At 42.3% G+C, this 27,161-nt stretch overlaps 1 protein-coding gene across 1 annotated transcript in view; it reads right to left on the reverse strand.

Moving 5' to 3' along the window:
* LOC309368623 (amine oxidase [flavin-containing] B-like) overlaps window positions 1–26,872 on the reverse strand; it is a 47,074-nt gene extending 20,202 nt beyond the window's left edge. Inside the window, exons 1-5 of the mRNA XM_081908843.1 lie at window positions 26,525–26,872; window positions 11,576–11,670; window positions 10,725–10,862; window positions 4,144–4,248; window positions 2,450–2,541 (exon numbers count right to left, since the gene is read on the reverse strand). Coding sequence (XP_081764969.1) covers window positions 2,450–2,541; window positions 4,144–4,248; window positions 10,725–10,862; window positions 11,576–11,670; window positions 26,525–26,777 — 683 coding nt within the window. The 5' untranslated portion in view covers window positions 26,778–26,872. The remainder of the gene's footprint in view (window positions 1–2,449; window positions 2,542–4,143; window positions 4,249–10,724; window positions 10,863–11,575; window positions 11,671–26,524) is intronic.
* Window positions 26,873–27,161: the final 289 nt, after the last annotated feature.

The raw sequence follows: 27,161 nt of genomic DNA on the forward strand, positions 1-27,161 counted from the left end.
GGTTCTGTCCTAAATAACAGCAGTCTTCAATCCTAAGTAGGTTAGTGGTACAACACATGCTTTCAATCTGTGGCATGCTTACAATCCTGAGAATATCCAGGTAAGGCTAGAAAAGACTCATATGAACAACCCTAGAGAGCTGCTGCCAATCAACATAGACCAGGAGTAGCCAACGTTGTGTCCTCCTGATGCTGTTAGACTATAGCTCCCAACAGCCACAACGATGATGATCCCAATGATCAGGGACAATGGAAGTTGCAATTCAACAACACTTTTGGCTGGATTGGCTATCCCTGGGCAGACAATGCTGAGCCAGATAGACCAGTGATATAAACAGCTTCCCGTGTTCCTTTGACTTCTTGCTCTTATGTTCCAATCAATCCAGAACTAGTGCTGTGCCAAAATATTTCTCCAGAGTTTTATTTCCCTGTGAAATGAGTCATTTTTCCCTGCCTTATTGTCAGGGCACTTCAGCATTTCTGTGGGTGTAGGATTTTGAGCTTGCCTTATAGTGGTGTGTGCATCTTTCCAGAAAACATTTATTCACCACTGTGCAGCCTCCCTGGCTGCCCCTGTTTCCTGATCTGAAAAGCCCCATGGAATGAGTTATCTTATGATGTGTTCCCCTAGGCTTTAATTGAAGCATGGGTACCTGGGCAGGCTGCAGAGTGCAGACTACTGGTGAGATGATTTGCAGAATAAAAGAAAGGACACTCAAGCTCACCCATTGGCCACCTTGAAAGCAAGGTAAGCACAACAAAAACCCTGTACACTATCCATGAAAATTTCACCAAAACCTTCTCTCGGGTTTGATTATTTTTGAATGCAATTTCTTAAGACTTGCTAGAGAAAGTTTAAAAAGTGAGAGAGAAAATTAGCACAGCACTCATTTAGAACATCAGTGCACACATGCCATGGTAGAGACTGCATGCACGCACTCCATGTCTCTGGAAGGTTATACTTCCATGCCTTTAGAATTAACTATACAGGGAAATGGATGGCTCCTTCTATTTTATTTGTATGTAATATGGCCCTTGTGTGATTCATCATTTGAAATATGTAAAGTTTATAGGAAATTATCAAACACACATAGCTTTCTGGCTGCATTAGAGCTTGCCAGACCTAACTAGGTACCTAATATATGTCATGCATCTCATTCCAGCATGCAATGCCATATAAAGGCAAATTTGTTCAATTTGTCAACAGAATGGAAGAAAAATGGAGATTACCCTTCAGCTCCATTGCATCCTAGAGAAGGGAAGCCATTTCAAAAAACATAAATCTTGATCACAAAGGCAGATCAAATGCATAGAAGTACACGAAACATGCACATCGATAGGCTTCTAATAAGAGAGAGAGAAATGAGGTTCACCCAAAGGTCTTTCCTGGGGCTTAATATGGGATAGGACTCAGTTTGTGTAGGAACCATTGGTTTTAATTCATTTTATCTAAACCACATTCTCCCGGAAGCTGAAGAAGAGTGGGAGGTCTCACAACCCTCCCAGCTGAGCATTAACTTAGGAATGCTCACTGCAAAAACAAAACAGTTAAGTGCTAGAAAAACAAATGCAGAAACAGAAACAGAAAAATAAAAAAGCCTAACACTAAAGTAGGGGCAGTGAACTGGATCCAGTGGGAGAGCAAGATCCAACCCTCCACAAGCCACTTCGACAGGCTGGCAGGGGCACCCATCTGTCAGTTACCAGGTATCATATGACACCAGGTAATTTAAAACTTTCATGAAGAACTAGGAGCACCTTCTGGGCCAGATAGGGAGGCATGGGCAGACCACCTTAGCCCATGGCTTGTAGGCTCCCCACCACTGATGGAATGTTGCTTGTGCTGTCACTGAAGAGTTCTTAGAAATGACCTCTGGTAGAAAATGGGACTAACAAATTGACCAGAGTTGCTAAGAGAAAATAAATGAATCAGCTCCCAGATTTTTTTTTAAAGGGCTGTGGCTTTCCAGATGTTGCTTGGCCATTGTCCATGCTGGCCAAGGCTGCTTGGAGTTGGTAAAAATCATACTTCGTAAACCATGGGTTGCTTAACCCCAATCTATTTCCCTGTTGCTAGTTTTATGGTGGCAGATAACATTTTTATTTCTAGGAGCATTTGAAGTCCTTTGAATTGCTGTTTGGGGGTTTGAAATTTTCCACTGCTAGTCTGTTTTGTTTATTTATTTTTTTACTCTTCCTAAACTCAGCAGAGCTTACATGAGTAGACATGTGTATGATCACACTGTCAGAGCAATATAGGCACATTTCCACATGCACATTATTTCACTGTATCTCCCAACTGTGAACACAATTCATCATTCACTATGATAAAGATTAATATTACTGTAGCAAATAGATAGCGTTACTTCTCAACTTAGGATAGAGATGTTTCCTCTAGGTACTATTGCTATTGAGCTTATCAATATGGAATGTATAAAACTGCATCTCACTTTGTCCAGCACACTTTGTCTATCAATTCTTGCATAGTCATTTTGTCCCATTCCTCTGCATGGGGCGCCTTCCATGGCGCTTCATTGGGAATCTAAGAGAGAAAGAGAGTCACATCTCAAGAAAGAAGCCACAGATCTCCTATGTAGAAATCATTCACTCTCTTCACTGGCTCCATTGCTTTCTCCACAGGAGCGCCATACTACTTCACTTCTAGACTACTTAAGACTTTAGAAGCAGAATACTAACAAGATTCTCTAGAAAAATAAACTAAAGTTTCATTTATCCATGACACCAAAGAGTTTTCACCTTCTGCAAAGCCCTCTGCTTCCCAGTTTAGTAAAAGAAAATAAAGCCTTTGTGCTTTGGGAATTTGTTCTGCCTATCAAACTGCAGTGTTCAATGGGCTGGACAGATTTTTCATTGAAAATCTTATAATACTATATAGCATATTTTAAATTAATTAAGTCCTGTACTCTTTTAATTGGGTTTCCCACACAATAAACTATTATTAAGTCTGCAATGTTATATACCCTTACATAGGAATAAGTTCGAAATAGCTCATTGAGAAGGTATGGACACAATGCTATGGATGGAATACTGAACTGAGCATCATGTGCATAATGGGCACAGGCAGTCACCTCTAGTGAGGCTGCAAGAAAGAGATAAAAAGCATTTCCTCCCATTTCAATTGAACATGGCCTGCCATTATGTCCAAAGTAGATAAATGCTGTTTAGTTTGAACTTTGATTTATCCTAACAAGCCAACTTCCAACCATGTCTTATGGACCTTGCTTGTTCAGATAAACCATAATTTAAAAAACCAACTGCACTTCCTAGTCCAGACCTAATATCAAGCTGTGGTTAGGTGAAATGGAAGAGGACACTGGAGGAGGAGAGGGGCGATAGGAGCCCATTCATTTATTGCTAAACGTGAAGACTCATTCTAGGTTTTTGTTTTGGAATAAGCCATTTAGAACTACGAAATGGATTGGCTTTTATTTGTCTTGCTTTATTTGTGAATTTTTGGAATTCTTATGCTATTTGTAGCCTATATATTTATTTCGTCCTACATAGTTCAATGAGACCTACAATCAAAGACCTACAAATGAATGCTGCATAGGATTGCAGCATTTATTGTTTGTTAATTTTGATTGTTTTTATTACAACCCACCCCCTCAAAGGGTTATCTTGATTATTTCTTTATCTTGAAATTAGATTTGTATGTCTGCTTCCCTCTAAGTGACTTGACCACTTCCAGATAGCAGAAAAATACCAATCCAGCAGTGCAGGAAAGGGGTCAAAGGCAAATTTGTACTGCAAAGGGGTGAGAGAGAGAAAAGAGTGTATTCTGGAGCAGGATGGAGAGCTGCAGGGGTCAGCAAACATTTTCAGCAGGGGGCCGGTCCACTGTCCCTCAGACCTTGGGGGGCAGGACTATATTTTTTGGGGGGGGGGATGAATGAATTCCTATGCCCCACAAATAACCCAGAGATGCATTTTAAATAAAAGCACGCATTCTACTCATGTAAAAACACACTGATTACCGGACCATGTGTGGGCCAGATTTAGAAGGTGATTGGGCCGGATCCAGCCCCAGGGCCTTAGTTTGCCTACCCATGGCTTATGGGCACTGAAGCTCAAATGAAAGGGTTCTGATAGATGTCACCAGTCTGGACAATAAGCTGGCGTTTACCTCCTTCCCCATTTCATCCATTGTCCTCCACAAATTGTTGTAATCCAAATAGGCAATGGGATTCCACATTGGAGGGAAAGGGCCTTTGAACGGATAAGATTTGCCCTGCAAAACAGAAGAAGCAAGAAAGAAAAAAAACCACTCAAATCCATTTGCTTATTTTACTCTATTTTGATTGAAAAAAGGATGCAATTCAATATAGAAGATCCATTTTAGAGAACAGATCTCTCAAATGAATATATAAAACAAGTCCTTGAGATTGCCATTAAAAACACACACATTCTGTCCAAGTTGATGCAAATAACTCTTCTTTGAATCATACATGTAGGCAGCCAACCAGGGCAGGAGCACCTCCTCCACCTTTTTGACACTTGCAGCTGACACTGGAAGAGGAGGAGAAAGTCCTCCATTACTCAACTGACCTTCTTGAAACTCCTACAGATCATCTTTGATGAGCTTTCTAAATGGCAATGATAGGTGCAGCCTGGATATGTATCACACTAGCCAAGCAGTTTCCTAAGATGGAAAACTCTGAGCCAATCCGTACCTTATACCTTAAAGGCCTTTGGAGAAGGGTCATAGCTCCAGGGTACTGCACCTGTTTTGCATGCAGAAGGTCCCAGGCTCAATCCTCAGCGTCTCCAGGTAGGGCTGGGAGGGACCTCTGAAATCTCAAAGAGTTGTTGTCAACAACACTTAACTAGATAGACTTCACTTGGTAGAAGGTAGCTTCCTACAGTATGCTCCAAACCAACTTATTTACATATCCCCCAAACTTCCCTTTAACATATAGATCAGCAACACTCTGTCTGTGGCAAAGGTGAAGGAGGGAGGTCTGTCTCTCTGACAGCCCTTGGAAAAGACCCAAGGGCTTCCAACTTCTGGCACTGCTGCTGGTGAATGCAGGATGGATGGAGACCTTTGGGCAGGGGGTGAGCCAGGAATTCTTCTCCGGTTTGGATTCTAAATCTGAAGCAGAATAATTCAGGAACTCGTAACACACATCAGTGAGCTTTGCTGATAGCCCCATTTATTAGTTTAAAATATTCAGGGCATGCACATAAAGGACATAGCATTAGAAATGGACACATTAACTAAAATCTGTACTGTAAGTCGGTGCAAAAGGGTTTAGGCTAGGTTGGCCTCTCTGCTTCCATCAAAACAGCCAAACTGCCACCCGCTTTTGTCGTAATTGGATTGTAGATTATGCCACTTGTGTGCATGTAATATCAAATTTTAATAAGTATTTGATTAAGTGTCCAGTTAAACTGGCAAATTAATTGAAATGAACTGCTACACAAGCAAGATAATATGATTTAGAATGTTAATAGATTGATCACAACAGGAATCATTTGATAGGAGAGATTTTGTGGATCAGTGTTATGTCTCATTTTATTTAGTGTCTTTAACAATAATCTTTGGTGAAAGGTAGCCAGCATATGTAAAGTGTGCAGCTGTTACAATTCATTGCCTTTCCAGCTATTTCTTTAAGAAAAGCCCCTGAGAGGCTAGAAATATCAACTCTACATACAGCACATAAAAAGCAGATACATTTTTTTATTAGCTTAAAGTCTTTAGAAATTGAATTCAAAGGAAAGTAGTAAAAGCAAAACCATGGAGACAAGGAATAGCAAACCTGGCCTGCTTGAAAAAGTACACAGTATTGGAAAAGACAAATTGAATGACCTGAAATAATATGTTCTACTTTGCTGAAAAAAATACAAGTTCTTGGAACATCTTACAAGAATTTTATCTGTCTAGCACTGTTTGTGGAATGAAAACCACCTTAGATGCCCCTGTGGGTGATCTATTCCCAGAGCGAAATGGGGAGGGCCTGATGAGGTTGAACATCTTAAATTTTTTATTTCATGATGTATGGCTGGACATGGGTGGCACTGTGGTCTAAACCACAGAGCCTAGGGCTTGCCAATCAGAAGGTCAGCAGTTCGAATCCCCGTGACAGGAGTGAGCTCCCATTGTTTGGTCCCAGCTCCTGCCCACCTAGCAGTTCAAAAGCATGTCAAGTGCAAGTAGATAAATAGGTACCTCTCCGGTGGGAAGGTAAATGGTGTTTCTGTGTGCAGCTCTTCCAGAAGCGGCTTAGTCATGCTGGCCACATGACCCGGAAGCTGTCTGAGGACAAACGCCAGCTCCCTCGGCCTACAGAGCGAGATGAGCACCGCAACCCCAGAGTCGTCCGTGACTGGAGCTAACAGTCAGGGGTACCTTTATCTTTACCTTTACTGCCTCTCATATCAGTCTGCCTCTGAATACCTGAGTATCAAGTGGGGAAGCTCTTTCTGATATCTGTTTGGCCACTGTGGGGACAGGATGGGGCTCTGGTCGGATCCTGCATAATTCTTTTTATATGCTCTTATTTTCAGCTTTTAGAAAAGGCCTTAGCCCATGTTCCAGTGGCTGGGGAAAACCTGAGAAGGATGACAACATCTTAAGTCATCTTGACTCTAATATTTATGCTTTAATTAGAACAGGTCTCCAAAGAAAAGTTTGAAAATGAAAAACGAAAGCAATTTCACCCACTCATTTAAAATCCATTTAAGCTGTTCTACTCTGATCTCTGCACATGGAAATGGCCATTTATTTTGTGGAGCATGTCAAGGATGAGAATAAATCAGAGTATTTAACTCTTACACATGTATCTCCAGCCATAAAAGAGATGCCACAAAATTGAATGTGTTCCAATACAGCAATCACGTACTTTGGGGCTAATTAAGTCTGAATGCTCCAGCTGCTTTGCATATTTTATTCATAAACAAGAAGACGGCAAACAACATTTTAATAAACAGTTCCAGAGCAGGAATGAAAATGAACAAGGCTTGAGAGAGCCTTGCAAAGTTGTAATTCAATGGTTAGAGCCAAGGAAGAAGGTAGGCTATGCACTTTACATAGAGACAGATTTGTGGCCTTGGTTAATATTTTATGGGAACCAAAAGAGGAAGGGAAGAGGAAAGTCAGAGAAAATAATAACCTACCCTCTTAATTAAGAAATATATACATGTTTGCAGATAAGATATTCATCACCTGATGAAGAATACATTTTGAACTGATTGAGGTGTTAATTTCCCCCCATGGTAAGGTAGGTGGAAGGGTGCAGAAGGCAAAAAAAACCCCATATTTTTATTTCAAAAGTCCCCAGACTACCACATGCCCTATTCATATTCATGAAAGTGTATGTAAAATTATATTGCTTCCCTCACCCCACTTCTCTGAGCAGCAAGCAATTGCCTGCATTTGGTTTCCTTTGGAGGAGCCCACTGGTGACTTATGCCGTTTTGTGATGTACAAATTTACTTACAACTACATAGGTGGAGCATAGGAGACATCAAATGGCCAAATCTCCAGCACAGAATCATCATAGTCCAACCCTCTGCAAATAAGTTTTCCAAATCTAAATACTGCGACCAGAGTAGCCCACACTACAGTGGGCTAAGCAAGAACACAGATACACCATACCCAAGCATACCATACCCAGAAGATCAGTCTTATAAAAACAATTGTGCAGCTGTAACTTATTTGTTGCATTGGAACCAGGTATCTTCCCTCCAATGCTTTGTTGCTTGATTATTTCTCCCCACTAGGATTCCTGTGAGGGCAGAGCAGAATGTGGTTGCAAGAATATCACCATCACAAGCTCCTCCCACTGGATAGGGACCATGACTTCATTAGCTGAGTGACAAAAATGTCTTGTCACACACACCCCACTATGTACATTTTAATTATCTGAAGAAGCCTTCTCTGAATAAAAAATGTGTTGTGTAGTGTGTTTTGTTTGTTTGTGTGTGTTTGTGTGTGTGAGAGAGAGAGAGGGGGGGGAGGGAGGGAAGGAGGGAGAAAGAATGAGAGGGAGAGAGAGAATAATCTCTTAAGAAAAATCACAGTGGACCCTCCTATTTGCCTCCACTCAGCCGCTTATTCCATAGCATAATAATTATTTTCTAACATACAGTCCATCCTGGTCTGAAATTTTTTTGTTAATTGGTATTAAAAGTAATTCATACTCCTTGAATTAAAGAGGCACCTCAGTTAGTGAACTTAACCAACTCTGAAGTATTCACCATCAGAAAAGAAACAGAAAGATTTTTATACAGTGCTTTTTAATAAGAAAAATAGTGCTGGTACCCACCATGAAGTTATTACACTGATTGCCACACTTTTAACATATGGTGGGAAAGGTGAAGGTTGCATACCCTTGAATACCCCCAGAAAAAATGCACTGGTTTTACATGACCCTCATTAAAACTTTCAAAGATAACATTTCTTGCTAAGGCATCCACTAATGTTTTAATCTGAAAGTATGACATCATTCCCATATTGGATTGTCAGACAGGCAGTACTTTTCTCTGTGGGTACGCAGGGGTACGCATACCCATAAAAATTTTGTGGATCTTTGAAGTTTTGTCCATTTACTGTATTTATTTTCCCGGATTTGAACTATAAAATGGTGATTTTCTTGAGTCAAAATGAGAGTACCCCTAAACTTTTTTTTTTAGAAAAAACATTTTGCAGGTATGCAAAATCCTGCAATACCCTTGTTATTTTTAAAAATAAATAAGGTAATTATTATTCCAGTTATACAGATGTAAAGTAAGCTTAATATGATGAATGACACTCTCATATCTGAACTAGAAATGAAGCCCATGTCTCCTAGGTGCAATCCATTGATTGCAATGCCTTGGTGCCAGTTAGCAAACAACACTTTTCAATAATTTGTCTCATATTTATTGATTAGTACACCAATAAAACATCACTTAAGGGCCAAAACACATAAAGCCAGCCCCATGTAGAATGCTTAACATCCCACACATATCCCATCATGCACTTGCTACATGTCGGTGGGCCTACACGCAGTATTACCAAGCCAGTAATTCCTGGCCTGCTGATGTGGTGATGATGGAGCTTAAATAGTAAATGTACTTAAATGCACTGGGGTATGCATAGAACATTTACTTAAACAAACATTTTACCTGTAATATACCAGTATGTATGTTATAGTGGTTTTTGCTTGGAAAACAGACTGATCATAGTTCTCCCTAATAACTCTTTGCTCCTATCAATATATATTGACCTTTCGGTAGACACTGTTTTGTTTGTTACTTTAAGTGATATTTAGCTTTTGTCATTCCACCTAAAGGAAAGAACTGCTATAACCTAATCTATACTGGATTGCGCTCAAGGCAGCAAAGCCTCAGATACCAATTGGCTCGAATGTTCACAAATATTCCAACTGCTCAGAGAACTAAACTGTCAGAATGGAAAGCTGTCTGCCTGCCTGGGATTAAATACTGACCCACAGGTCCCAGGAAGAGAAGTACTTATGTGGGCCAGACTAAAAGGAAGGGAGCCAAGGGACACCAGACCTAGACACAATGGGACTAAGAGAAATGTGCAGATTAGGCAGTAGAGTAAAAAACAGGAAGATGAATGAAAGTGCTATTTGGAGGCAAATGGACAGCTGAACTTCACATTTTGAATTTTGAACTTGCCCACCATATTTGCAGGCTCCTGTTGCTTCTCTGATGCACAAGATCCAGATTCAATATTCCTTACTTACAGCAAGCATTCTGCCCAACCACAGGCCTGAACACCCAATGCAAAAGTGAATGACCAGTTCAAATGTGAGTCCATCTGTCTACTTCTACCTTGGGCAGCAATTGCAATATCTGGGAAGCCAGAGGGTTTATAAACCATTTCCATTCAAGGATGATCACTATCTGCCCTTATTGCAACTGTAAAAGTTAGTGAGATACTGCCAAATACAATGTAATGTAATAACATGATGATTAATATTTCCGCCCTTATCTGACATACAGGTAAAATGGTCCAGGCGGTCATCATTAACCTTTCCCCATTCAAGAAAATGAAACTGAATTCGTAATATAGTAATCAGGCTGGCCCATGCTTAATCATTTAGCATTATATGCTGGGATGGCCTTTGAGACATAATTAGAAAGCTATCCAGGCATTAAAATCTCCCAGTATAACCAGGTCTGCCACTGGGCATTCATCTAAGAAAAAACCAATTAGGTTTTCTTCTAAGGCTCACTCAGATACAGCAGAGCTGCGACTGGGAAACTACACTTGCACAGCACTGAGGGGAAGGGACACTTAAAATAATAAGATAAATATTGCTACCCTTTACTGCAAATATCCCAACTAGATGATGCCAGCATGTTTGAACTGCCTGAAATTCTGCATCTAACAGAATTTTGCATATCTCTTTAGAAGGCATTAAACACTTCAAAACCCAGGAAATAACAGCCACCTCATTGCTTAATTCTGCATCTTGGTTATATACCTGATCAAATTTCAACAGGGTATCACTACAGTTAATCATATTATTTAATATTGCAATAATCCATCAAATTATTTTGATTCCACAATCAGATTAGATCACTTGATCCAGTCAAACTCCCAACTTCTTGCAGAAAGAATGATTATACATAGCCCCAGTTAGGCTTAAACATTGATCTTTATCCTATTTAGGGATTCCAATAAAGATGTTATGAGCCACCATCCTAATTCCAAAAACATACACATTCAGAAAAAAGTTCTGGTCATACCTTGACATGGTGAATGAGATGTTCTACTTCATTCACTTTATAGGTCTCTAGTCCCAGCTCCTTAGATAGTCGCAAGACACGGTTTTGTGTTGGCCCCACGTATGCCCCTCCTAGGTCCACATATTTGACATGCTTATTCTGGCAGAGAAGGGAACAAAGGAAACATTCTTGGCAAATGGCTATCAGACAATACTTGTGATTCTCCATTTTTCCCCTCAATACTGTGCCATGGGATGAAAATATTTTTTAATGTTGATGGAAGAAGAGTTTCTTTCTCTCTCTCTCTCTCTCTCTCTCTCTCTCTCTCTCTCTCTCTCACACACACACACACACACACACACACATACACATGCATACATACATACATACATACATACACACACACAATTTCTGCAGCAGTGAAGTGGAAAGAAAGTTGTGATACAACTGTGAAGATGGAAAGAAAGTTGTGATACAACTGTAATAAATAACACCATGGGAGAGGAGTTTTCAGCTACTCCACCTCCTGCCGCTGGAAGCCTTGTAAGAAACTGCTGCAAAAGGGGAACTGTGAACAACATCACGGGACTGGGGTTTCTAGTACCAGGAAACAGTGTTAGACTCTCTTGTTATTTTTGCTGTTTGCCAGGAGGTGTAACACTGTTAATGTAATGGTGCTGTACAGTACTGCAATGTTTTTTGGAGTTGCAATATTTGCTATTGTGTTGCTGTTTTATTATGTTATTATGAAATAGTTTGCAATGTTTGATTTTGAAATGCATTCTTGTTTTCTTTGTTGTGAGCCAATTTGAGCATCATTTTGTGATGCTTTGTGAATGAATGAATAAAAGAGATAAGACAGGAATACTTACTCTGACTGTGAATGTTCTACCTCCAACCCTGTCACGGGCTTCCAGGACCACAACACTCAATCCCGAGTCAAACAGCAACTTGGCTGCTGATAGACCTAAAGAGCAAACAGAAGGATGCATTACGCTCCATCCACAAGGCAGCGTACTCCCAGCTACATGAAATAAGAGTCAACCTTGAAAATGGATTTCATTAAATATTTCAGAGGTTTAAACCTCCCAATTACAAAGACTGAATAGTGAAGTGCTCCTTAGCCAGTGTTAAAATGCCATTATGAAATCTGGAATGCTATTGCCATGGATGGACATAGTCAATTGTTCACCAGATGGTGTTCACTTGAGAATACATCATTGTCTCACTCACGTCCTGCTTACAGGCTTTTGCATGGGCATCTCATTGGCCACCGTGAGAACAGACTGCTGAACTATATGGGACCTTGGCCTGATCTTGCAGGCTCTTCTTAGGCCCTTATTGTACATAATTCAGGGCAAGTGCTTGGGAAGGTCTTTGGACTCCAATGATGCAGTGTGACAAATGAGAGCACTTCGTAGCTATGCCGCCTTTCTTATCTATTTGAAGGAGAATAATCATTCTAATATATTACATGGCAGGAAACTAAATGCATCTCCCATACCTAACCCTAATAATAATTTCACACATACACAATATTAGGGCACATGCTCTCTGGCATATTTTTCTTGTTTGATGGTTGATATTTAGCAATATATTGAGATTACCTCTCTTAGCTTCAGTTCCGCAAATGGAAGTTAAACATGCAATTTTATGAAGAACAGTGAAGCAATCACATAAAAATATTCTGTGCTTAAGTTCTATGCAGTATCTCACTGCATACTCTCTTAACTGCTTTTATTTTTGTTTCCAGTTCCAGTGCTACAAAATGTTACTTTCCTCATTGCATTACCCTATAGATCCATAATTTGCACAGTAAACCATGGCTTGGCGTGATGTCCAAATTTAGCCATTGTGTGCCCTGTGGCAACTCAGCAGCTTTAACTCAAATTTCTCCAAGAGTTGCAGTGGTAGCAAAATTAATAAAAACAACTAAGAATTGACAAGGATGGATCTTATTTGCACAAAGGGCACTGCAACATTTAGAAAGAGGTGAAGCAAGGGAAATGCAGTAAGCCTTCATAAGTAACTATGGCAACCTGCTATAAAATTGCATCCCCTTAAAGACTGGCTTCTAAGGGCTTTTACAATGGAAATTTAATCTGCAAAGACTGCTTCCCTATCACAGAATAATCTGTATTCAAATTACTGTCTGACTGAAATGTCAGCAATCATAATTATTAACCAAGCTCAGATTTTGGCCTGTTGTATTCCTAGTGGTTCATCTTTCATCAATCAGAATTTTAGATTCAATCTACCCAAAACATCAGAAAGATAAAATAAGATGAACATTACACGGGTTCTCTCAGTTAGGCTCACCTTTAAAGATGAACTTTGTGCAGTTATAAAATATAAAACTGTAAATGATATTGCTGTATATGAAGGGAACTTGAGAGAAAGTTTGGTTAGTGAAGTATATACACATGTGATCTGACAATATCCATTCATTCCCATGGCCAATATTTTCTACAATTTTAACTCAGCAATCATCTTCTCCATCCATCCCTTTGATTGGAAGCTTCCTCTTTGCGCCTTTTGCTTGCCCATTTGCCTCCATGGCTATATGAGCTCCATGGCTCATCGAAAACCATCTTCTTCCCTTATGCCACAGGGCCTTATTCTTAGCATATGTGACCTATTAGTGGCTGCAAACTCCTTCACCAACCCCAAACAGATGGTGAAATGAGGTCAAGGAAGGCCTCAAAAGGCATGCTGAATGGCACTTTTAGAAGCAGCTTTTCAAGCATGAGTCCCAAAGACTGGGACATTAATGAATTAGACTAAAAACCATTTGCAAAAACTAAGATGCTTGATTTTGGGGCCAAGAACAAGCATTTCCTCTCCTCCACCCCACCCCCCTTTGGATTAAGAGCCCGTCTGGAATTTCATCTTTCCAAACCATCCAAGGTCAGGGTCACATAGCTGCTTCATACTTTCCAAAGCAGCCTGGGGGGGGGGGGAGAGAATACAAATCAGTGGTCCTTCCTCTTCCCACGCTTCTTGAGAATGTCAGAAACGGCTCCCAGGCATCTACCTCTGTAAGGAAATCAGTCTGCATTCACTTCTCCAAGGAAAGGGAAGCACACAGAGACAGCCAAGGAGATGCTAAACAAGTGTGGGAGGAAGTGCAGTTCATTTGTGTGTGTGTCCCCCAGCTTGTTCTGAACATCCAAGACAGTTTTGCCCACAGATAAAAATAGAAGTGTTTTCTAAAAAGCGCAGTCAGACAGTATACAACACTAGAATGTCTCAAAACGTTTAAAGACAGTTTCACGCAGAAGACTTTCCTCCAGATTGTTTTCTCTCCTAAGCACTCTAGAGAACAGCCACTTCAGGCCTAATTTGGAATTCTGAAGTAATTTCACAACTAAATCATACTTAACCGAATATTTGCTGCTCAAGTGAGACATTAAAAACACCTCTAAAAATTAAGGTGAACTGGGAAGCTACACTCTCACAATCACCACAGTGGTGAAAAGCTTTACATACTCAAACCACAGAAAGCAAAATAATTGATAATCAAATAACCGTTGACTGTGGAGCCATTGAGTTTATGTCCAATTAGGTAATGTACCCACTTTAGATATACACTGGGAAACCAGCTTGTGTTCTGCTACAATTACTGGTACCTGTTTGGTAAGGCTGGTCACAGATATTTTTGCAACTATTCAGAATAGGTCATAGTCAGACCATTGAATAGGTCATAGTCAGGCCATTGAAATTAATGGATAAGAGCAACTAAGGTCAGTTACTTCAATGAGTCCTACTATTAGTAAAACTTAGTTAAATACAGCCCAATGTATGTACTCCATATAGGACTGTCCTGCTTTAATTAATGAACCTAACTTAGTTTTGTCCATTCATTTCAATAGGTCTATTCAGAGTATGATTTAGTAGGATGACACCCTGTGTTACTTACTTATGAGGCACCCTCATCAGCAGACTGAACAAATGCCTCTTTTGGGAAGTGGATAGGCCAGCCCAATGCAGCTGTTTTTTCTTTGAGTTCAGATCAGTTTAGTCCATGATCAAATCAGACCCTTGTTATTTACAGGCTAACTTGCAAGTCAAGCACTTTCTTGAAAGCATAAGCACAATAAACTTTGCAGTTCACTAGAATATAGAGAGACAAACAAAAAATTATGTGATGCACAATGAGGGAACTAGAAAGGGTAAGCCTCTTGTGTTCACAGCTAGAAAGCAATTTCCCCAAGCTTAGATCTCCTTTCAAAGCCCCAACATTCTGCTTATTGCATTACTTTGCCTGAAACTTGGATTTAATAGCATTGGGGTCATTAGAACAGTCAGCACAATATAAACAATCTGATTACTGGGTTTCAGCTGAGATATTGAACTTGGCATCAAGTACTTTGATCTCTGTTCTTACTCACTGTCAGTCAGCAAAATTCTGTTAATAAGGTTGCACTGAAATTGCTCAACTGAACAGTTTCACATGTCTTTGAGTCTTCCTTTCATTTCTCTAACTTTGACAGATTGTTTTGGGGTTCTAAATTGTCTCTGTGTTGAACAAAAATCATGCAGTAGATGGGAACTCTGGAAAAACAGTGTTCTATGTAGATTGTCCCGGTCAATGTCTATGGCACATTTGGTATTACGTATATAGACTCCATGCAGACATTCAACTGAACATGTTGTATGTTGGAGGCAGAGCCTATTTTCAATCATCATCATCATCATAATTTATTATTTCTACTCCGCCCATCTGGCTGGGTTTCCCCAGCCACTCTGGGCGGCTTTCAACAGAACAGTAAAAACACAATAAAACATCAAATGTTAAAAACTTCCCTAAAGAGGGCTGCCTTCAGATGTCTTCTAAAAGTCAGATTGTTGTTTATTTCCTTAATGGGAGGGTGTTCCACAAGGTGGGCACCACTACCAAGATGTCCCTCTGCCTGGTTCCCTGTGTAACCTCACTTCTCTCAGTGAGGGAACCGCCAGAAGGCCCTTGGTGCTGGACCTCAGTGTCCAGGCTGAATGATGGGGATGGGCCGAGGCCATTTAGGGCTTTAAAGGTCAGAACCAACACTTAGAATTGTGCTCAGAAACATACTGGGAGCCAATGTAAGTCTTTCAGGACTGATGTTATATGATCTTGGCGGCCACTTCCAGACACCAGTCTAGCTGCTGCATTCTGGATTAGTTGCAGTTTCTGGGTCACCTTCAAAGGTAGCCCCACGTAGAGCGCATTGCAGTAGTCCAAGCAGGAGATAACTAGAGCATGCACCACTCTTGTGAGACAGTCTGTGGGCAGGTAGGGTCTCAGCCTGCGTACCACATGGAGCTGGTAGACAAGTGCCCTGGACACAGAATTGACCTGTACCTCCATAGACAGCTGTGAGTCCCAAATGACTCCCAGGCTGTGTACCTGCTCCCTCAGGGGCACAGTTGCCTCATTCAGGACCAGGGAGTCCCCCACCCCCGCCCACCCCACCTCCCAAAAACAATACTTCTGTCTTGTCAGGATTCAACCTCAATCTGTTAGCTGCCATCCATCCTCCAACTGCCTCCAGGCACTCACACAGGACCTTCACAGCCTTCACTGGTTCTGATTTAAAGGAGAGGTAGAGCTGGGTATCATCTGCATACTGATGAACACACAGCCCAAACCCCCTGATGATCTCTCCCAGCGGCCTCATATAGATATTAAAAAGCATGGGGGAGAGGACGGAACCCTGAGGCACCCTACAAGTGAGAGCCCAGGAGTCTAAACACTTATCCCCCAAAACCACTTTCTGGACACAGCACAGGAGAAAGGAGCAGAACCACTGTATAACAGTGTAAACAGCCCAAACATTTGCATAGGTCTAGGGAACACAATATTTAGTGGTAAAGGCCACACAGGTCAAGAAAAAACTGAAGCCACTTTCTAGATTCACTGCTCAGGGTTACAATATCTAGTTAGTTGTCCCTCAGAGATATTGGAGGGTGAGATGCCCAGAGACAATGCACCATTTTGAGAACACAGCTTTTTCTTCCAAAACAATAAGAAATGTGATGCCATAAAACCTGAATGTATTTTGTTGCTTCCGGTAATTTGACTTTCATAGCTGTATCAAAAAGAGATTGTGCAAGTTGTCATACTAGATATTTCCTTGGCAGCTACCCAACGCTGAAACCAAATTGATATTGTAGCATTATGAGCTATTTAGGCAATTACAGCATGTTGCACAAATTGTTTAATCAGCTGCTTCAGAGGCTGCAAACTCTGTAGATTGGATTCAGAGCCTTATCTGAAACTTGATATCATGTATAAAGAGGAACTGCAGGTGATAGACAAGAATGGGCTTAATGCTGTGCTAGAAAGGAAGGCCTGTGCGGTTCAAATCTAAAAGAACAAGTTACCCGAGATGCTAGGCAAACTATGTGCCCATATGAAATAAGAATGCCATTCATGCCATTTATGGCAGGGATGAATTTGCCACAATCCTCCACCCCTGGAAAAAGAAGAGAGGTGGTACCTCCCTAGGGGAGGACAATGATCCGAGGGCAAATTTGCCCAATGGGGAGAGAGGTGGTGACAGGCTATTTAGGCCTACTCCACCCTGCACACTTACCTCTTCTTTATTCAGCACCCTCCCTCCATTTTGCCTACAGGCTAGTCATCTGTTTTCCAGGGGCTGAGTAGGATTTTTATTTTTTTGAGACTGTAATTGGCTCGTGGTCTTCTCTTTTTTTACTGACTCCACACTGTAGGGTGATGTTTCTTGGAGTGCTGTTCCTTCAGTTTGGTTAGTTGGCATGTAGACAGGTGAGAAGATTTCAGAAAGAACAGAACACGTACCTAAGGAAGTGTTGGGTTGTGGGCATCCCTTGGTCACTGTTGTCAGGCATGGCTTGCAGGTGCTGGGGGTGGGGTGCCCTTTGGCCTGGCAGGCACAATGGGGTGAACGCTGGTCAATGGGCCACAATGGACCTGTTTGGCTCTTACACTCAAGGTCCAGGCAGTGGGGAGGGAGGAATATTAGGAAACCTTGCTGCGTGCACACAATGTGCAGCTGTTATCTTGCCCAGATGATGGGGATAGAAATTGCCCCCTCTATTAATGAACACCTGTCCAGAATTAATTTGATTTGGTTACATTGGCTGAATGTGACTAGTTAATTTGTTTTGCAGATCCACAAGTTGTTATATTTAGTAAATATAACCTATTTATCCACATTTGGTTGTCTAGACACTTCTTCTTGGTGTGCTGGCAAATTACCTTATTTTTCGCTCTATAGGATGTGTCCTATGGAGCAAATGCAGGCTCATTGGCTTCAGCGATAGCAACGCGAAGCCTCCAAAGGGCAGAGGGAGCGCTCCCTCTGTGCTCTGGAGGCTTCGTGTTGCTTTCACTGAAGCCTGGAGAGCGAGAGGGGTCAGTGCGCACCGACCCATCTCGCTCTCCAGGCTTCAGAAATAGCTGCCTGAAGCCTTTGGAGTGCAGCAGGACCTGTGCTCCGCATACTTCAGGTTCCTTTTGCTGAAGCCAGGAGAGCAAGACTCTCCTGGCTTCAGCAGAGAGGGAGAGCTGCGCAGCGTCCCTTCAGCCAAATGGGAGGAGAAATGTAAGGGGCTCTGTTTCTCCTGCCGCTTTGCTGAAGGGGTGCTGAGCAGAGAGGGGGATCATTTTTTTTTCTTGTTCTCCCCCTCTACAACAAGGTGTGTTCTGTGGTTGGGTGCATCCAATAGAGTGAAAAATATGGTAATATGCTGCATAGATATTCTATAGCAGGAATGATTGATCTGTGCTTTCCACCAAAGGAAATAGTCTTGTACAGCTGCATTAGCAGCATTAGTGAAAACACAGCATACTTGCATGAGCTCTCTGAAACTACCAGATAAATGAGGTTGTGTGAATTTTCACAGTATGGGTACTTGTGACATCACAGAGATGCCTAAAATTGAATGTTTCTACCAGAATCTGCCCATCAGCAATATAAATGACAATATAATTGGAACTGATGCAAACTGCTGAGTAGCTTATTACCCACAGAGTGATAATTACCGTACCTAGTTTCCATTCCAAGCACTGGAAAGGTTTCCTCACCCACCGGTACCCTTAAGGAAAAGGCCAATTAAGCAGAGATCAAGGGAGCAATCAAAGATACCCCACAGTTCAGAAACAGTCTGTTACCCATGACCAGTTGGAGGAAAGGTGTGTGTGTGTGTGTGTGTGTGTGTGTGTGTGTACACTATCACAATCTCCCTTGTTCTTGTTTCCCATAGAATGAAGCACAGTGGAGACTGTGGTGTTTTCAGGATACATGGTTTATTTACACATATATACAACCGTTTGCAGCATTGACACCCCAAGTGGGCCTTGCTTCCCCCATAGCTGCAACCTTGAATTCAAACAAAAATCAAACATCACACTGTCTCTCTCAGTTCCTATTGTGCTGCTTAAATTCTGGCTCAAATCACTGAAACTCTCTGCTCTCTGCTCTGCCTTTGTCCTTCTAACTATCTGCGAGTTGATGGAAGGCCCCACTCATATGCCATCTCACACAGAGCCCCTTTCCTTTGCTCCCCTTAATGGCTCATCACCCAGCTGACTGCCTCACCAGGAAGCTAGCCTCGCTTATAGTTTAACACCTGCTGGATCCAAGGGTTAGAAGGGTCCTTGTTCCCAATCACAGTGCTCTCTCTCTCTCTCTCTCTCTCTCTCTCTCTCTCTCTCTCTCTCTCTCTCTCTCTCCCTCTGGGGAAGGTGACAAGAACAGTTCATTTTGTTTAAGAAATACTATTATAAATTATTTGTAAAGAGAATGCAGCAAATAAATCTTTCAAAAATGTTGCCTGGCTACCTTACCTAACAGCACAAAGTGATAATAGTGTGAGGGTGTTTACAGAGTGCACAAACATTGTGCGAGGCTCTATTTGCTGTATTGAGCAAGTTTAATGTTACCTGGAGTTTTGCCTTCAAAATGCAATGTCAGCCTTTGAACAGTAGCCATTAAAAATGCTGACAGATTTATATTTATGGCCCAATAAGGTGATAAGAATGCAACTGTCCTGTTATAATTTCCCCAAGCTTAGATCTCCTTTCAAAGCCCCAACATTCTGCTTATTGCATTACTTTGCCTGAAAATTGGGTTTAATAGCATTGGGATCATTAGAGCAGTCAGCATAATATAAACAATCTGATTACTGGGTTTCAGCTGAGATATTGAACTTGGCATCAGGTACTTTGATCTCTGTTCTTACTCACTGTCAGTCAGCAAAATTCTGTTAATATAAGGTAGCACTGAAATTGCTCAACTGAACAGTTTCACACGCCTTTGATTCTTCATTTCGTTTCTCTAACTTTGACAGATTGTTTTGGGGTCCTAAATTATCTCTGTGTTTAACTAAAGTCATGCAGTAGATGGGAACCCTGGAAAAACAGGGTTCTGTGTGGACTGTGGTGTTTTTAAGGATACATGGTTTATTTACACATATATGCAACCTGAGCCTACAATGGAGGGGTTCGCAGCATTAACACCCCAAGAGGGCCTTGCTTCCCCCATAGCTGCAGCCTTGGATTGAAACAGAAATCAGACATCACTCTGTCTCAGATCTCAGATCACTGTCAAATTTATATTCATGGCCCAATAAGATGATAAGAATGCAACTGCCCTGTTATAATATTTAAAGACTAATTAGTGGTAGCAGGACATCTCACCCAGTTATATCCAGTTTTCTTTCCAGAAGGAAGGAAGGCAGGCTGTGGTCAATGAATACATTGGGAGGTTCATGAATTAGAGAAGTGCTCTCCTGTGAACAGAGTTGGTGCTATTTGAACAAACCCACCCACCACTGAGTACACAAATGAGTTTCACAGCTCACATCAGCCTTCCTCAAGCTGATGCCCTCCAGATATTACTTGGACTGCAGCTCACAACATTCCGGCCTCTTGGCTGAGGCTCATGGGAGTTGGAGGCCAGCAATAATTGGAAAGTTGCCTCTCACTATCAGGCTGCAGCCAGAACCATGAACTGAACTCTACTTTTGAATGAAGGCTAAACCTGGAAATGGGCAGGGAACCATGGCTTCTCTCCACACATTTAGGTACAGGTCCTTCGTAGGTCCTTCAGACATGTTTCCTGGCTACCTTGCAGTCACCTAACAGCACCAACTGATAACACTGTGAGGATGTTTTAGCAGAACACAAAGCCACTTCCAACATTGTGCAAGGTTCTATTTGCTGTATTGAGTACATTTAAGGTTACCTGAAGCTTTGAGTTTAAAACCCGAAATCAGTCTTAAATTTAGGTGGTTTGAATAATGACAGAGTTGCCCAGCATGCTTCTGGTGACTGAAGCTTATTAAGTCCATTCTTTGAGAGAAAAATGTCAGCATTAGAGTCAGATACGGGGGCCACTAGGGGGCGCATCTGAAGATGGCTGACAATAACATCTCTCCGACCCACACGAGGTAATTTGGAGGCTATGATGGGAGTAATTAGCCTCCCTACCCCCCCCCAGGATGGTGGAGGGGACTGCCCTTGCCTGCTGTGCCCTATACCACCCCCGAATTTGTGGGGATGGGGGCACCAGGCACAAAGCCCTCCTGTGGGATTCCGGCACTCCTGGACACCGTCCCTGATCTGCGCCACTAGCTGCAAGAACTTCAAAAGAAACAATTTGGATGAAGGAATGCACAGATCTCAAGGAAGAAGGGGGAGTAAAGACTGCTAACAGAAGAGATCTCTGATAAAACAAGACAAGAATAAAACATGAGAAGATACGCCAAGATACGGTATGGCAAATGACTGATGGGGGAGGGGGAAAAACTTTCCTTTCTTTCCTTATGTGATTAAGCAAGAATCCCCTCCCCTCACAAGTCAGAATTGTCATTTTAAGGACTTAAGCTGTGGATTTAAGGCTGTGTGGAGATAAACTTTTGAACCAAAGCATGTTTTAAGAAGGGCGTGGAATGTATAAGAGCTTTGGAATGACGCAGTTAAAAATGCCGTCGTCATATTGGGAAGTTCTGTCGGAGGTCTTGAGTCTGGGAGGAGAAAGAGAGAAATAGAGCTGTTTTTATATTGTGGGTGAAACTCCTCAGTGGGACTTAAGAGCGACAGTTTTACGAGATCAATTATGGAAAGAGCGATGTTATCTATGAAGGTGATGATATATGGAAACCATCTCGATTTGAGGATTGGAAGAACGGAAAATTCACACAGGATTATTATCGGTGTTTATTGGCTTAAGGAGACTATCAGAAGAGATCATAAAGAAAAAAGAGAAAATATATGAACAAGATGTGATGTGGAAACAGCAAGATAAGACTGGATAGAATTATGAACTCTGTTTGGACTGATTTGGATTGATTTGGACATTAACGCAGTAGCAAGAAGATGACCAGAATCCCCCTTCGGCTCTTGAAATATGGGTCCCCCCAACAAAATTTAAAATTCGGCTTTATAATTCGGAATTTATGTGATGTGATTTAATTTGATTTGATTGGCCAGTTAATAAAAATTATTTTTTTTAAAAAAAAAAAAAGCATTAGAGTCAGATACTACAAAAGGGATTTAGGAAAGTTAAATGCTCTTCCCACACTGAATGATAAAGGACATCTGATGATATTCATGCCTGGGAATCTGTATGTCCTGAGCCAAAGGGACAATTTGCTTAGAAAATGTTTTTCCCTCACATTATTTTTGGAATACCCAAAGTCAAAACATTAGGTCCCTTATACTGGGAAGTAAATATGTACCTAATTTTGAGAAGTTGGAGATGGCGTTTGTAAGTGGTCCATGTTTCACAAGCATACAGTAAGGTTGGTAGTACAATAGCTTTGTGAGCAAGCATTTTGGTTTCCCTGTGAATGTCCCGGCCCTCAAACACTCTGCACTTCAATCAGAAGAAAGCTGCACTTGCAGAGCTTAGGCAATGCTGGATTTTGGCAGCAATGTTGACCCTTGTGGAAAGATAACTGCCTAGGTAGGAGAAGTGATTGACATTTTCCAACGTTACACCATGGAGTTGGATTAGTGGCACTGCAGAGGGGTTATTTTGTACTTGTTGGCGTAGCGCTTTGGTTTTTTGGATGTTGAGCGACAGACCAAGCTTTCGTAAGCTTCTGCAAAGATATTTAGGATGGTTGGGATATCTCTTGGGAAGACAGGCGAACTAATATCAGTGTACTGGATGAAGCAAAGATCACCAGTGTTGAAGCAATGATTCTTCAACATCAACTTCGTTGGACTGGTCATGTTGTGCGGATGCCTGATTATCATCTTCCAAAGCAACTACTCTATTCCAAACTTAAAAATGGAAAGCGTAATGCTGGTGGTCAACAAAAGAGGTGTAAAGACTCTCTCAAGGCAAATCTAAAAAAATGTAGTATAAACACCGACAACTGGGAAACACTGACCTGTGAGCGCTCCAATTGGAAAACAGCCTTTACCAAAGGTGTCATGGGCTTTGAAGACACTCAGAACTCAGAACACAAGGGAGAAACGTGCTAAGAGGAAGGCACGCTTGGCAAATCCACACTGTGATCAACTCCCGCCCGGTAACCAATGTCCCCACTGTGGAAGGATGCGTGGATCCAGAATTGGCCTCCACAGTCACCTACGGACTCATCGTTAAAACCGTGATTATGGAAGACAATCTTACTTGGCTACAAGTGATCGCCAAAGAAGAAGAATGTAACTAATCTGTGAGGGAAAACACACACTTTTCAATCTCCTTCACAACAGTCCAGCAGTAACTCTTCACCAAGAATGATGTGAATGATTACCATCTACTGAAAGCTTGCTGGACTTTTTCTTTTTGCCTCAGTTCAATGAGCAAACATCCTTCCCTTAAAGGCATATCAGGATATGAGCACATGGCTAGCTTGTTCTTGCTGTCTGGATGCATGGCAGCTGGTTCAACAACCACAAATACAATTTAAGTTGAAGTAAGATTGCGGTGCAGTTGCCCAACTAAACCTTTTCAACAGCTCATGCATCCATGTTTCCTCTATTCCTCATCACTTCCCATAGCTCAGTCAGTAGAGCATGAGACTCTTAATCTCAGGGCCATGAGCAAAAGATTTATGCATTGCAGGGGGCTGGCCATTCTATGAAAACAGTGAGAAAAGAAAAGTTGCCCCAATACACTTTAATCAAACCGAAAGGTGTTAAGTCTCCAATATACATTTAACTCTTTCAAGCCATTCCCATCACCTCCAAACATCCTGCCTGCTACTGCCTCAGACAGGTCTTCAGCGCATAAAGGCTGCATACACCAGCAGGCATTAAAGCACATTATCCCCACCCCCTCAAAAATATAATTCTGGGAACAGTAGTTTGTTAAGGGTGCTGGGAATTGTTGCTCTGTGAGGGGTAAATTACAGCTCTGATGATTCATTGGGGGTAAGCATGTATTTTTAACGTGCTTTGAATTAATGGTGTGCCATGCTGCCAAAGTCTACTAGAGTGGGGTAGGAGAAATTAAAGTGGGACAAGGGTTGAAGTGTCTGACATGCACCTGAAACTACTAAACAGAGCTGCTGACTGAACTGAAAAGTGCATACTATACTTCATCATTCACCTTCAAAAATGATCCTTTTGTTCTCTTAGCACCTGCTGGAACATTATAGGAGCATGTAAATCTGAAATTGCAAATCTTAACTTCAAAGACTTTTTTGTCGGATGTTGCTCATTAACCCTCACCACCCATATCAAACCTCTAGCCTCCTTCAGTCAATATAATAAAAGGATTTGTGCTTTCAGAAAAGTGTTAGGTGTTATAGGTGGTAACCTGTTGCTTTGATAGTCAAGATTTCTGCCAAAAGTGAAATACAGAAGATTTGAAAGAGCGGTAATGGTAGACAAAGTTTCTGAGGCGATTTTGCCACAGAAGTGCCAACCTTTTATTTAAAAGTTCTGACTTGGTGACTGCTGATATTAGAGGCAGAAAGAGAAGCCAACTCTTTGCCTATGTACATAGACAGCATTTAGCTCAAATTGGCAATAAAATATCTGGAGAAAGAAAGGCCAGTTCTAGTTTTCCAGACTAGACTTTTGAAGACAGAAATCGCTAAGCCCAACAAAAAATACAAAGCTATAAATTTGCCCTTGTGGTTGCATATACGGTAGCCATTTTTATGACAAATGGCCTATGTCTTTTACCAGCTGCATGGCAGAAATTTGAAAGGCCTTCCTCTCCACCACTGCATATCTCACCTGGGGAAAGTTGCACCTGTTGAGTTTTGACCTGTCATGGACCTGTTAGAGCCACAGAAACTGTCATAAAATGAGTTTAGAGAACAGTAAATGCATGACGTTAGGTAAGCAGGTTCCTTGGAGTTTTATAGCACATTATCATGCAGACTACAAAGTAACAAACCCTAATCTGAAATTACAATATACCGTAAGCCTAACACAGAGACAAATCAGCAAACAGTCACAAATTCCAGCAGGTAAGTTAGTAGTGGATAAAACAGATCCAAAAGCTCTCAGAATATTGGGGGGGGGGGGAACCTAACTAATTTTTTGCTTATAAAAAAGCAGACATCCTCTACTGTAACAGATGGAGATAAGATTAGAAATGTAATAAGAGCGTGACACTACCAGTGCAGTACTGTGCATGTCTACTTAGACGTGAGCACCACTGAGTTTGATGGGCCCTACTTCCAGGTGAAACCCTTAGCTGGGAATAAATTCAATTTAACTTAGTGGGATTAATTTCTGAGTAGGCATCTAGATGATTGCACTGTGACTGACCTAGAAAAAGACCTTGCTTCACTTCAGATTGCTGCCCCACCCTAATCTACAGTTTTTAGGCAGGAACATCTCAGCCCCCCAAAAAATATTCTGTAGAGGTAAGAGCAGACAGCAATCCATTTCCCCCCCTACCCCTTAACAGTGTATAAGTTTTAAGCCTCATTCTCTCCTTAAATGCCTTAAAGGCATCTCTCCATCCTTTCCCTTCAATAAGCCTTTTCTTCCTCACTCTAGTGCTTCCCTTTAAGAGAAGAGGAAAACAGAATTATGGAAGTAGCATGGAGGCACTTTTCTCACTGCTCCTTCTGCTTGCCTCTTTTGATCTCATCATCACCATCTCGTGTTACTACTGATGCTACTGCGGGTACAAAGAGTGGCAATTTGGGTCATGTTACTAGTGGTGGCAAATGGATCCACTAGCTCCAGCGGAGCTAATAAATAAAGGCACAACAGGGATCTGCCTCAAAACGTCTCCCGTCTGGCCAGATCTCCACTCTAACCATGCAATTAATTATCATCTTTAATTAATTAAAGGCTCCCAAAGGAGCCCAGGGCAAGCATTCCAAGCCGCTTATTTGGTGCTTCCGCAACAGGGTCTGGGGCAAGACAGTTTGCCTTCCTTGCCAATGATCCCTTTGGATCTAAGATGACACGCATCTGGGTACCACAAAACACGAAATGATGGGCACGGCCTTGGGAGTGCTTCTGCCCAAAATAAGGTGCCACCGGCATTAAGCGAGGCTAGGATATCCCCAGCCTGCAGACATCCTTGTTGAGGGAGCCAGACAGATAGTCCCTGGTGAGAAAGAGCAGTCGGGGGACGGGGGGAGCCGGCGCCCTTCGTTTGATATGGAACAGGCTGCCTGGGCGGCTGCTGCGCAAGAGCGCGTTATCCAACCATTCGGAGAAAAGAGCAAAGTCGTCCGCGTTCTGGCGGGCACGGGGCACCCGGCAGCTTCGCCAGTCTCTGCGAGGGATATTAGTGTTTCCCAGCCAGTTTAAGCCAGTATAACCCAGCGACTGGATTGGGGACAGCCCTGGCACGACCCGAGCGAGGCGCACGCCCCTTCTCCCTCCGGCGCGGAGATGCTTTCGCGCTCGCCCCGCCACTGACCTGAGATGCCTGCCCCGATCACGACCACATCGCACTTCTGGCTGCTCATGGTGGCCGCCTTCTCTCTGCCCGTCGGCTGGCTGGCTGGCTGTTCTCTCTGGCGGCCGCCGAGGCTCCTGGAACAATTGCCAGCCGGCGGCAGCAGCAGGAGCAACAGCGCGAGCTCGGCGCCGCCCCTTCGTTCGGCCTGGAGCGGAGCCCCGCCCCCTGCTTTCCTCCTGCCAAGGCGGCTGATGGAGCAGAGGTTCTCCATGGAGCTCAGCCTTGGTCGACTCTCTCAGGCCAAGAAAGAGGCAGCAAGAAGGCAGCAGCTTCTTGCCCCTGTGCAAGAGCCAGGGCCATTAAACAGGTGCCACCTTTATTGGCAGTGGGGACAGGTAGCCCCTGGGCCTGTGGCCAAGGAGGTCATGTAGGCAGGGGCAATAAGGTCATATGTGTGGGACCAAGAGGCAACTGTTTAATGACACAAGAGCAGGGACAAGTAGTTCTGGTTTTCTTCCCATCGTTCTCTCCCTTGCAAAGGTGTGAACAGGAAAACACAGGAGCTGTTTAAGCGCCTAGCACCTATCTCAACTGAAAAGTGTCTCACCTTGGTTTTGGAGGGGTCCCTGCTGTCACACTTTCTAGTGCGGGTTGA

This window comes from Podarcis melisellensis, assembly GCF_964234715.1.
Source record: "Podarcis melisellensis genome assembly, chromosome: 4".
Taxonomy (NCBI): Eukaryota; Metazoa; Chordata; class Lepidosauria; order Squamata; family Lacertidae; genus Podarcis; species Podarcis melisellensis.